The 13025-nt window shown below is 35.5% G+C and overlaps 1 protein-coding gene across 1 annotated transcript in view; it reads left to right on the top strand.

Annotated features, from left to right (window-relative positions):
* The first annotated feature begins 5231 nt into the window (after positions 1-5231).
* Positions 5232-13025, top strand: part of LOC120626395 (centaurin-gamma-1A) — a 107841-nt gene continuing 100047 nt past the window's right edge. Inside the window, exon 1 of the mRNA XM_039893915.1 lies at positions 5232-5478. Within this exon, the coding sequence (XP_039749849.1) occupies positions 5322-5478 (157 nt within the window). The 5' untranslated portion in view covers positions 5232-5321. The remainder of the gene's footprint in view (positions 5479-13025) is intronic.

The following is a 13025-nucleotide window of genomic DNA, read 5'->3' as shown; positions in this document are numbered from 1 at the left end:
CTTTACAGAGCATGCAAGGAGCAAGTCCTGTGTCCATCAATTTGAGGCAAAGGTGTTTAGCCTCGTGAGCCTGTAATTACATCGGCAACCACGCCCTTCAGACCGGAACACAGTATTGCAACAATGCTGCTTAGCGGCAGATATGACGGTAGTACTTCCCCGGACGAGCTCTGTCACAAAAGGTCTACTACGAATTCTACTGGTACTAAGAGTCTACTTTTTTATTACAGTGACGTTACAGCGTTTCTCTTTCTATGATCTAACGCATGTCTAACGCCCGATATTAGTATATCAAATCCATCTAGTCCAAAATCTACATATGACAGGTTAACTAATGCTGTCATTTTCCTTCTCACGCCTGTAGATAAGGCTAGAGCGTTGTCTGCCGTCTGAAGTAAAACAACTCCACATACAAAGGTTAACCCTAAAATGGCTGCCAAGCACTCGTAGGTTCTAAAACGACCTAATGACACCTTTACAAGACACGTTACACTTGATTGTGACGAAGAAGATGGAATATTAAAGTAGCAATAAGATGACAGTGTGAGCTAGGATCCTCGAGAGACCGTCTGACCCAAATACACGTGAATGCAGTTTGTTCTGCTTAAAATACCTGAGAGCGCTGAAGTAGGACGTGGCGAGGAATAATTAAGAAGACATATTCTGGTGTAGCACACGTTTGACCTTATTACCTACCTTATACCGTTCAAAATTTTCACTTTAGGTATTACATTAATTCGGCGTTTTATTAACATCATAGATTCTAGGAGCTACGTTCCTCGCACTTTAGCTTCGCGTCTCTTTGAGCTATGTCGGTAACTGTGGTTCTTCCACGGATCTCTTGTTTCCTAAATTGATAGCATCGTTCCCTCCATCGCCCGCTTAGTGACCCTGAGCCTTCTTATGAGACCCATAGTTAGCGGCTGTTATCAAACCAAATGTAATAAAATAATTAGACTCTTATCTGTCACTAAACGAAATTACCTAATAGTAAATTACGTAAGCCGTGAGATGCAATAGTATTGATTGTCAAAAAGTGCGCTTGTAGTTTTTACACTATTACGTAAAGGGTCAAACGCAAATCATTGTAATAGCTATCGACATGTTTTCTTTTTAAATTGTTTAAAATTTTTTGTTGTTAGATCGTGAAAGAGTGTCTTAGCTGACAAGAACGAAGGATTTATACAAAAAGACACTTCTTGTAATAACCTGTAATTTATAATACTTCAACTAGGCATAATTTCTCTCTGGCATATGCATCTTCCAGCATTACTCCAGGAGGAGGAGCATACTCGGGAGATGTTGACTTTAAATGAATAATTGTTAAGACGTCCAATATATTAAACAATCACTTTGACGATTTCACGAATCACGATCCATGATTTCTTAGTTTCGTAATTCTGTGCATCGACTTATTGTTTTTTTTTATTTACTTTTTTTGAAGTCTGAAATATTTTAACTCATTTAATTTTTGCACTTTGCGTATATTGTCCGTTAAGCAGATCATCAACATCCATATCTTAATATCAATGATATGATATGGATGTTGAGGCCCAGAAGGAAAAGGCTCCTTATATGACCGTATGATGAAGTTAAAAGACGACGGCCGACTGGCGCAGTGAGCAGCGACCCTGCTTTCTGAGTCCATGGCCGTGATTCCCACAACTAGAACATGTTTTTGCGATAAATATGAATGTTTTGCAGTGTCTCGGTATTTATCTGTATATTATAAGTATTTATGTATATTATTCATAAAAATATTCATCAGTCAATTTAGTACCCATATAGCTAAGATTACTTTGGGGCTACATGGCGATTAATGTATTGTCGTAGTATATTTATTTATTGTTTATTCACAAGTAAGAATTTATGATAGTGTTTAGGCATTTACTAACCTCGTTTTTCGATTAGTATGTCTAGATTGTAATTAGGTTGTCTAAACAATGAAACATAAGCGTCACGTCATGGAAATCTGATAGCTAAGTAACAAGGTCATTAAGTCGTTACTGAGTTGCATGTTTTCAGAGTTACGGAAGCATATTAAATAAGTTAATAGGACAAAATGAAGTCAAATCACCATACAATTTACAAGAAAAATATGACTGCCTGGATGATCTATCAACAGGCTGAAATTTAGCAAACGGCAATTCAAAGTCAAAGTCAAAAAAGTATTATAATATAGGCGTGCATTAAGAATGGATTTTTGAAAATTCATCCACTCCGGGGACAAAATAGGGATTTGAAACTTTTCTAAGAATCGAACTGAACATGTGCCAGGCCGCTACATGGCAAAAAGCTAGTTATTTAATAAAAAAAAAAATATCTCTTAACCCAACCAAAACGAACTTCTAACCTGCGACTGTCTGTACAAAACCGGGGTTCGAATCTGAGACCTCTTACTTATAAGACCACAACGCTAATCACTACTCCAGAACACGTATGTGATTTATTGTCAATCCTACGAAATATTTAAGGTACTTCTATAGTTAAACACGTAATTCCGATAGCATATGAAAAAATCACATTTGAACATTTCGTGTACAAAAACGTGTAACAAGTTTGCACAGCCTAACGAGGTTTAAGTCAACGAACCAAAGTGGTCAGCAAACATTAGGTTATTAGTATTACATAACATGTTCAAGTGGTTTACCGCTACATTTGAATGCTGACTACCTACCTAACGATTAAAAGTAAACGTTTATGAGAAAAAATATTTTGGTAACAGGTGTTAGAAATTTCACAACTTCGAAACCAAACAACAATTACTGCCTAGCATGATGAAGAAGAAGAAACACTTTAATGCACGTGTAACAGACAGAAATAGAAGCAGTAAGGAAGTACAGTAAACAATGTAGACATGTAAAGGCGTCCTTATTGCTGCAAGCAATCTCTTACATGCAACCTTTGTAGACAAGACTTACAGAGAACGGGATAGTGCCAAGAGCTGTGTAATATACATAAGTACCAAAATGTATACATAGATGGTGATGATGATGAATATAACACAAAAATAGATAGGGGTGGACAAAAATAGATGGTGATGATGATGAATATAATATAAAAATAGATAGGGGTGGACAAAAATAGATGGTGGTGATGATTAATATAATAAAGATATTACGATATTTCGATTGCTTTTTGGACGCTAAGCATATATTTACTCGCTCTGACATGAAAATATGTCAGGTGCTGCCAGTTGAAATAAGGCACGCTTTATTCTGACGTAATGCCTGATTTACTAATGGCACAGACACGAACACTCAGATGATTCGAAGCATGCTTAGTATATTATTTATCGCAGGTTTCAATTACCATCTAACGAAGAGCTATCACGTGCAGATATGGGCTACCAAAATGTTTCACTCGGTGGAATTAATGTTCAACGCGAAAACTTATTAGGAAGACTGGACACGGCTCGTGGTTGCTAGCTGCCCAACAAATCTCGATGATGCGAAAATTGTTTGACTAGGCATCGCTGCTTATACGTTTTTACATCTAACATCTAGCCTCGCCTCTTTCTCGCCTCAAAAGTAGGTGAGAAAGAGGCGATCTCATTGAAACTTATAAAATATTAAATAAGTATTACAACATACCGAATTTTGAGGAATTATTTTCAAAAAAGAGTAACCCCAGATTAAGGAGCTATGGTCTCAAACTTGAATATCAGCAGGCATCGTCTAATCCTTCCAAGCACTTTATCAGCAATAGAGTTATACAAATGTGGAATGCCTTGTCTGAAGATGTAGTGACTGCAGAATCACTGAATCAGTTTAAGAATAGACTGGATAAACATCAAAAAGACAGAGCGCAATAAATGATATAGACGCATCAGCGAAAGCTGCTTAGTCTATTATATAATAATAATAATAATAATCTCGTAACTTTAGCTAAGTTGTAATAGAGTCACTACTAACTTTGTAGAACTCTCAGGCATGCAGGTTTCCTCACGATGTTTTCCTCCACCGTTGAAGAAAGTGATATTTTAATTACTTAAAACGCATATAACTTAGGAAAGTTGGAGGTTCGTGCTGGGATTCGAACCCGGCCTCCCCGAAAGTTAAGTCGAGCTCCTATCTACTGGGCTATCACCGTTTCAATTTTGAATTTAGTCAAAATAATAAATGCCATCTTATTACTTCCTCCTTACATAATTCGCTTCAGAGACAGAGAGTTTCGTTATCTGAATCCAACTAACTTGAACTGAGTTCGTTATCTGTAACCGTCATTGGATCAAAATCAATAACCCTTTCTACTATGAGACAGGTAAGGCCCAGCCGTGGCCCTGACAGTTTGCTAATTGGCATTGTTCGATTAACAATGTTATCGTTTAAATTATGGCTGCAAATTCATAAAATACTTGGGTGAAGGCCATTCTCTAATTAACTACATTCTTTTCTGAGTTCAATTCAATCAAATTTACGACAATTGTGAATATATAATCAACCCCCTTTCTGTCTGATAGTTCTTTTAATATCATAGGTCACTTGCATGTCAAAAAATAATCTTCTTATTACAATTTAAAACCGGTTGGTTCTCTGTCACGCGCTAAGCGGTTTTGAACTAGTTTCACTCTTAATTAAGATTCGTAGATATTTATCGATGTGACCTTTAAATATTATATATTTTTAGTATAAAAATACCTTGTGATAAGAGATAATCTTCGCTAGCGTTGCCCGTGTTTGCCATCGGTACACGTAATAAGACAGTTCGCGTTTGGCCCTCGCGGAGGAAAGACGTGTCGCCCTCGAAAATGAATATCGAACTTTAACCAGGACGTGAGCGTGTTCTCCGAATATGGTAGCGGGATAAGTGAATTTGCGTGTACCGAAACGTGATGTGATTGTAACGATATATATTAATATCAAAACAATAGATAATAGCGGATGTTGTGGATTCAATGAGCTATTTAAAAGTGATGCAGGAATTGTGAAATCGGTTCCGTTTTGTTCAGGGAAAGAGCTAATTTATTCGCATAGAAAATTGAATCGATTAATTGTTATTTGCTTACTATTGTAAAGGCGCACCTTATATACATACAAGAAATTAGAAAACAACTTTGTAGTGGTGATGGAACAAGACGATTGTTGAAAATGGAAGTTGGATTGATTGCATACTATTGTAAAGTGCGCGCACAAAAAATTAGGAAGTGACTAGTACATAGTTAATCGAATAAGTGTTGTAAATTTTACTGTAATATTTCATCTATCAATTGGGTTATATGGTTGTACTTTGTGCAAACATTTAAATACTCGATGAAGTAAATTATTTTTTTTGAGATGAAAATGTTTACCTAAGTACAATTGGTGAAAGGTTATTCAAAAATGTTGGCGGTAAAGAATTTCTTTATGCCGGAGAAGAGAGTGGACTCTCCGAGGTTTTCCCGAATGCCAGAGGCTTTGATGCGGTCCATAAGGAGGAGGTCTTTGAGAGTTAAGAGGACTAAATCATTAGTTCTAGTGAACGAAAAAAGGAAGTCCGGTGAGTGGTAGAGTATGATTCACTTATTTTTGTTTTGGAATTTGTTGAAATGATTATTTTTATCGGATAATCTTTTGTGTTTCTGTTAGTCGCTCATATTGAAGTCAACTAAATTTTATTTTTATTATAGATATCTTTGTTTTTTTGTATCTTGTTATGCGCCGGTGCCCTTATTTTTTTATTGTAGAAGATTATTAGGTAACTTTTTTTTCTGAATTTATTTTTTTGATGTTATTTTAGATGTGCGAGTATACAACTCTGCCTTAAGAGATTTAGAGATTTAAATTATCCCAAATGTGTATATCTATTTTACTCATTACTGATCGATGATTTTACTGTTAAATACCTATGACCATTAATTAACTTTAACAATAGGAACAATTGCGATTTCTTGAAGAATAATCTTATTATTTTAGTAGGTCGCATACGTTTAAAATAGCGTCTGCAATAAAAAGCCAAAAATATAAATTCTCTGAAATCCGGCTCGTATACAGTCAATAAAGTAAAACAGTTAACCTTAAGTGTTTTGTATGGTTTTTTTTTTGTGTTTTCGTACCAAAATTAGTTAACCTACCTTTCTTATGTGCATAGACCAACCATACTATAACATATTCGTTTTTCTTTTTAGTTTTTCTAATCCTAAGGTTTCGTGGCGAAGATCGCTACTTAGCGATAAGGCCGCCTTTTGTATCCTGCTTCATTCTTCATGCGTTTTTTTTTTCTCGTTTTTCTGAGTGGTGTACAAATAAAGAGTATAAAGAAATAAATACATAAATACTATGAATTTACATTATATGTTTAGTCTATGCACGTAATTTTTGCGCTAGTTATAAAATAAAATGTTATTTAATCTAAACATCCACACCTTCATAAAATAACAATAATATCTTAACTTCTTGCCACTACGTAAATATGTACCTAACCACTGAATCATAAAATTAACATTGCTGAAGCTCAAGGTTATATAAAACATACGTGTTTCATAAATACTGTGTTAGGAGTTACCTACACACACAAAACCGATTATAAATATATTTGATTGTGATAATGTCACTTATATTTTTAAGATCATTATATTTGATGCTCCGACATCACTTTTTAGTTATAATCATCAAATATGATTAAATACTATCGATCCATTAACGGCTCACTACAGAGCACGGGTTTCCTCCCACAATGAGAAGGGGTTAAGGCCGTAGTCCACCACGCTGGCCAAGTGCGATTGGTAGACTCCGCATACCTTTGAGAACATTATACAGAACTCTCAGGTATCCAGGTCTCCTCACGACGTTTTCCTTCACCGTCGAAGCAAAATTATACTTCATTTCACTTTAATTAAATTAAAAGCCCTCTTTTTTTTGCTAAGTTATCAATTTTGCGCGATGTTACGGAACATGACTGTTTTAAATTTATTTCCACGTCAATCAGCTTTTTACCTAAAGAGGCGATCAAGCAAGGTGTTATGTCACTTACTCGTAATATTTGCTTAGGACTAACCTAACCTAACCCGATTCTTCAAGCTGAAAGTAACCCACTCTCTATCAATAACCTATGTAATAATGAGATAAAAAGTTTAACAGATAAAAAGTTTTACTTTATGTTCCCCTGGTCATGACATGACCAATAAATTGTTCAAATGAAGACTACAGTTAAGAGAGATTTATGTATAAACTTCTACAAGTTAAAGCTTGCTGGAAATATCTTGGTCTGTTACCTATTTATTCACGAACTTATCTCGAATTTAAATCAGTAATAAGTTCTTATGTCATTAAGTATCTCTTATTCTTGACAGTTTTTTTTTCAATTCTCACAAAACTTCAAAATTTCAAAATTTTCGACAAATCCAGGATACATAACGATCAGTTGAAGCGCTTTTGGTAAAACTTTTGAATGATTTAAGTTTGTTAACAGACCGCAGTTGCAAAGCCTTCACAGATCTGCCTGAGCGTAGAGTTCAGAACTAGGGCGGATTTGAGGATCCCGGGTAGATTTGGCAATACGAAAGTTTAAAGTACCCGTATATACAGTACTGGCTTCGGTAAAAAGAAATGGAGACAATATTAATAGATATATGTAAGATAAAATGAGGCAACTTATAAATTTTTCAATAAAAATAATTAAGAATTCGCAGGCTTCACTTGCAGAACAATCTGTCCAATATGGCTACGTTTAATTCTTTCAATTCTATACATTTTACATTCATTGATATAGGTCTGTACTCTGTATATTTGACAGTTCTTTTTTCAGAGCGTGTTTTCTAGTTTCTTAACCAATTTTGAAATGTTGTTTCAAAGCTTATTTGGAAACCTTGACGCATTTTTTCTTTTTAGAAAGTAGCTCATACCTACTTTGTGTTAACGGTCGTAGTCTAGCTATTTTATACAATTATTTTATCATATTAGGTTTTAGGTCTATAGATATATTTTTTCGACTTATTAGTGTACTGAAATAACCTGTGAATTTAAAAAGAAGTTAATTGGCGTAGATAATATTTAAAGAAGTTCCAACGTAATGAGTGATAGTTTTCTTTTTTTACTGACGAATTATGCTAAGGTACGCTACGTACGCATGTCTTATATAAACAATTATATTTTTTTAGAAAAACAAGGTTACGTACAAATTCAACTTTTGTAGACATTAAAATATTATGAACTAATTTTTGAAACCACTCTACATCTTTTGTTACTTAATTTGGATATGTGTAGTGAAGTGTGAAGTATAAGTGAAGTATTTTAGTATTGTACAAAATAAATTTTATCTTAAGTATCTAGAGTATCATCTCAACAGCTTTAACGTATCCGGCCAAATATAGAGTTTCGAACTGGGACAAATCTGAGGAAAACCGGACGGATGGCAGTGCACTTAAAACTTGGATCTTTTTCTTGCTACCGGGAATGCGGTGATGTTGTTTTTCTTTTGAAATTGGCTGGTTGTTCTCTTCTCTTAAAATATTAGGTATATAGAATGCCATATTATTGTCTGATACCTCAATTGGTTGGTTTGCATTATTAGAAAAATAACATGTGCTTTCACAAATACTTCAATCACAGCTCCGTTCGCAGACAGTTTTGGATTGTTTACTTCGCATTTATAGATTAACACTTTTAATTCATAGTTGAAAATGTTTACCTCAAATTTATAGATCAGATCTTTTGATTCATAGTTGAAAATTTCTACCTCAAATATATAAGAACATTTAATAAAATAAATAAATAAATAAATAAATATACTACGACAATACACGCATCGCCATCTAGCCACAATGTAAGCGTACCTTGTGTTATGAGTACTAAGATGACGAATGAATATTTTCATAAATAATATACATATATACTTAGAATATACATATAAACACCCAGACACTGAAAAACATTAATGCGCATCACACAAACATTTTCCAGTTGTGGGAATCGAATCCACGGCCATCGACTCAGAAAGCAGAGTCGCTGCAAACTGCGCCCATCGGCCGCTTATTTAATTCATAGTTGAAAATGTTTGCCACCAATTTATAGATGAGAACTTTTGATTCATTGCTGAAAATTAAGAATACAATTTTTTTCTAGTGCTAGTAATTTCTGACTTACCTCTTAATATATAAGTTTTATTTATATTTCCTCTTACATAGCTTTGAAGTAAGTGCGTAAATTATTTACGTACCGGCATTAATTAAAGGCGTATTTTATGGCGTGCACATGTTTTGTTTATATGTTCGTCTGTCGTCACTCATATTGTATTCGCCTGTGTAGTTGACTTCATTCCCACAGGAACAACGGTCTGTGTTAGAGACCTAGTTCAATTATTTTTTTATCTAAGCTAAGTTATTTGTTGTAAGTCTAAAAGTCTACCTGACACAGACAAAACAATATGAATTATCTACCACGTGATAATTATTTTAAAGTTGCATTGCGCTATGTTAGCTGACCAACCTACGCTGTAGCGGCGTGGTGGGTCTAATTAAATGAGTATTATTTATTTATTTGGTTTACCAACGCAATATTATAAAAAATTACATTACTCACTAAATTTCTTAAATATAGTTGAATACCGCATCACATACCGCGATATATCGTCCTCTTTTATTATGGTTTTTTCCAAATTTTGTGAGAACCATTTGTTTTCCTGGGATAAAAAGTATTCAATTCCAGGATTTTTTGTAACAAACTATCAATCTATGTTACTCTCCGTCCAAGTTGATTGGTTGCTTAGTTAGGGGGTAAGTCGCAAGGACAAACAAATAAACAAACACAAATCCACATTTTTAATATTAGTAAAGACTGACACAATAAGCAGATATCCGGCATGATGGAAAACCATCGTCTATAAACATAGCAACACTTCGCAGGGCATGCTAGGAACACGTCCTCAAAGGCTCCCTGTGTCCATCAAGCAGAATCGTAGGTGTTTAACTCCATGTGCCATTGCAAAGAAATTTGACGTCCGATTGGCGCAGTTTGCAGCAACCCTGCTTTTTGAGCCCAAGGCCGTGGGTTCGATTCCCACAACTGGAAAATGTTTGTGTGATGAGCATGAATGTTTTTCAGTGTCTGGGTGTATACATGTAAGTATATTCTAAGTATTTATGTATATTATTCATAAAAATATTCATCAGTCGTCTAAGTACCCATAACACAAGCTACGCTTACTTTGAGGCTAGATGGCGGTGTGTGTATTGTTGTAGTATATTTATTTATTTAAAAAAATGAAAAACAAGCTTTTCAGACGGGAACGCAGCTATGCTTCTACGCAAAAATTATTCAATTACTCAATTTATTGAAGTCAACACTCCCTGAGGATGCTCCGGTTTCGGAGCGAAACGTGCGTAGGGGGTACATTGCCGAAGGTCTGTTAGGTGTGGAGTGGTACAGTGCTAAAAGCAGCCAAGTTAACGTCACGTAATGTGAGACTTCATCATCAACATGAGAAATGGTCTACAGCTCAGAGCAGTACTATCGCCATTCTTATGTCAGCCGCCTAGCAGTATTAAGAAAATTAAACAGCATTGGAGAAATTATAAATTACGCCATACGGATTCTTATGCTTTGTGCGGAGGAAATAAAGTTTAATTTTTTTAATACTGCTAGGCGGCTGACATAAGAATGGCGATAGTACTGCTCTGAGCTGTAGACCATTTCTCATGTTTATGATGAAGTCTCACATTACGTGACGTTAACTTGGCTGCTTTTAGCACTGTACCCATTACCGCCTACACTAATTGCCGTGAATCCCACTGGTAGATTAAAATCTTTTAATATTCTAAAAGCTTTCACTAACGAAGGTTAATTGTCTTTTAGGGTAAACTAACATTTATTTTATACGTGTCCAATTTTTAACTGTCTTTCAAATAACAGGATTCAGCCGACCGACCGACCACCGATTTGGTGGGGTAATCAAATTCGGTGCTGTTCGGTTCGGGGTAATCTTAATATATATAAATCTCCTGTCACGATGTTTGTCCGCGATGGACTCCTAAACTACTTAACCGATTTTAAATTAAATTGGCACACCGTGAGCAGTCTGCTCCAACTTAAGAGATAGGATAGCTTAGATCTTTAATTATAGTCGCAATTTTATTTTATTGCAAATTATTTTTCTTTAATTAATTGACAGTCACATGTTATACATATATATACTACTATACTCATTTAAGGCTTAGCGATACTGAATAATTTAAAAACAAAATCAAACGCAGACGAAGTCGCGGGCAACAGCTAGTCGTATATATAATCCTTGCTATGTTTCATCATCATATCAACCCATTACCAGTCCACTACAGAGCACGGGTCTCCTCCCACAATGAGAAGGAGTTAAAACCGTAGCCACCACCACGCTGGCCCTGTGCGGATTGGTGATTGATGCAGGTGTAGAAGGCGTAAAGGTTTTTTTCGCAATTAAATAAAATTGCTATATTTACGCTACGTTAATTATTCTGCTTCTTCTACAAAAATTCTCATTTCTGATTTGATTATCAAGAGATACTCCGAGCATAGCTCACACCATCGCCCGCGACTAACCCTGCTTAACGCCCTTGATAAAGGGTGATTATGTGACAGGTAACAATGTAAAGATTTATATATATTTAACCCAAAAATACAAAGAAGTTTTAAAGTTCAATTTAAAAGGTGTAACATATAAACTCATATGAGTTTTGACCACTAAAATCGTTATTGCTCATTTCCATAGTCGAGTTAAATGCTTGCCCCTAGCGTAAAGCACGCGCCCCAGTTCACCAGGTGCGCTGTATAATTAGAAACAAATTCACGTTTGAAAGGTTGCTACTTGTACCCGCGGGGGTGTTATTTAAATCCCTGGAAATATTATCATAGAAGCAATTTCATACAAGAAACTACCAATCGCTTAAGATTATCATCATTTTGTATTTTACAGGGTTAAATAAAAATACCACAGAGCTTTCAGCCTATCGTTGTTAACATTAAAACTAACCACTTTTGTTGTACGAACTTATTAAAATTCAGTATTAATTTATTCTTTACAAAAAAAAATTATAAACCATCTTATTTCTGTAAAGTGACATTACTCTGTGAAACCAGATACATGTGTTTGGACAACGTCGCGCAGTCAGGTCAGTAACCGCACGATAGAGTCGCGTTTCGCGCGCTTTTGCCGATTTAACATTACAGAGTAGTAACAAGTAGAGAATCTTTATAAAATACTGAATATTTAATATTTCACAAACGATCAAGTTAAAAAAAGGCATAGAACAAAAGTTGTTTCTTGTAATGTAAACAACTACAGGCGGACAGCTATCTAGCATTTTTTATATAGCGGAATCTGTTTTAATGAGTATTATATGACAATGACTGTTTTATGTGACATACCCTTAGGTCCCCTTTTGTAGTAACAATTGGCGGATCAAGCAATTGACCTATCTGATGGTAAGTCGAAAACCGTTGCCTTTAACCAGATTAACAGAGTAACACTTCGCAGAGCATGCAAGGAACACGTTCTACAAAATGCCGCCCTGTCTCCATCAACGCGAGGCGGAGGTGTAGACCCTCATGAGTCTGTAGGTACACCGGTAACCACACCCTTCCGACCGAACGGAAGCTTGGTGGCAAAAATCAGCACGGTATACTACTTACTTACTTAATTACACAGCGCGGTAGTATACTTCCTTGGACGAGCTCTAACACAAAAAGCTTTGCTACTACTAAAAACAGGTAAACGTCAAAAACATAACACAGGCTTCGTGTTAGATGATGATGAGAACATGACCAAACTGCTATTAGAGGACCTGATAGCCCAAGAAAGATTGTACTGGCTTCAGAGCATGAGAAGGTGAGATAGTGCTAGGAAGGAAAAAATGAGATACATTTTGGTATAGGTCATTGACTGCCAGGATGCTGCTGCTGGTTTACGACGTGGGATTTTTTAAATTTTAAGTATGGTAGAGCAGGATGGCGTTAAAAACGTGAATGTTACCTATCGTGTGAGTAAATCGATTACGTATAACTCGTTATTCGTGATAACTGTAGCCTTAGTACAAGATTTGCACCGTCGCAATCGAGGAGTCACTTTCGCATATCAAA

Source organism: Pararge aegeria, chromosome 9 (assembly GCF_905163445.1).
Source record: "Pararge aegeria chromosome 9, ilParAegt1.1, whole genome shotgun sequence".
Taxonomy (NCBI): domain Eukaryota; kingdom Metazoa; phylum Arthropoda; class Insecta; order Lepidoptera; family Nymphalidae; genus Pararge; species Pararge aegeria.
The sequence above is the reverse complement of the archived record's forward strand: the minus strand, read 5'-3'. Positions and strand labels throughout refer to the sequence as shown.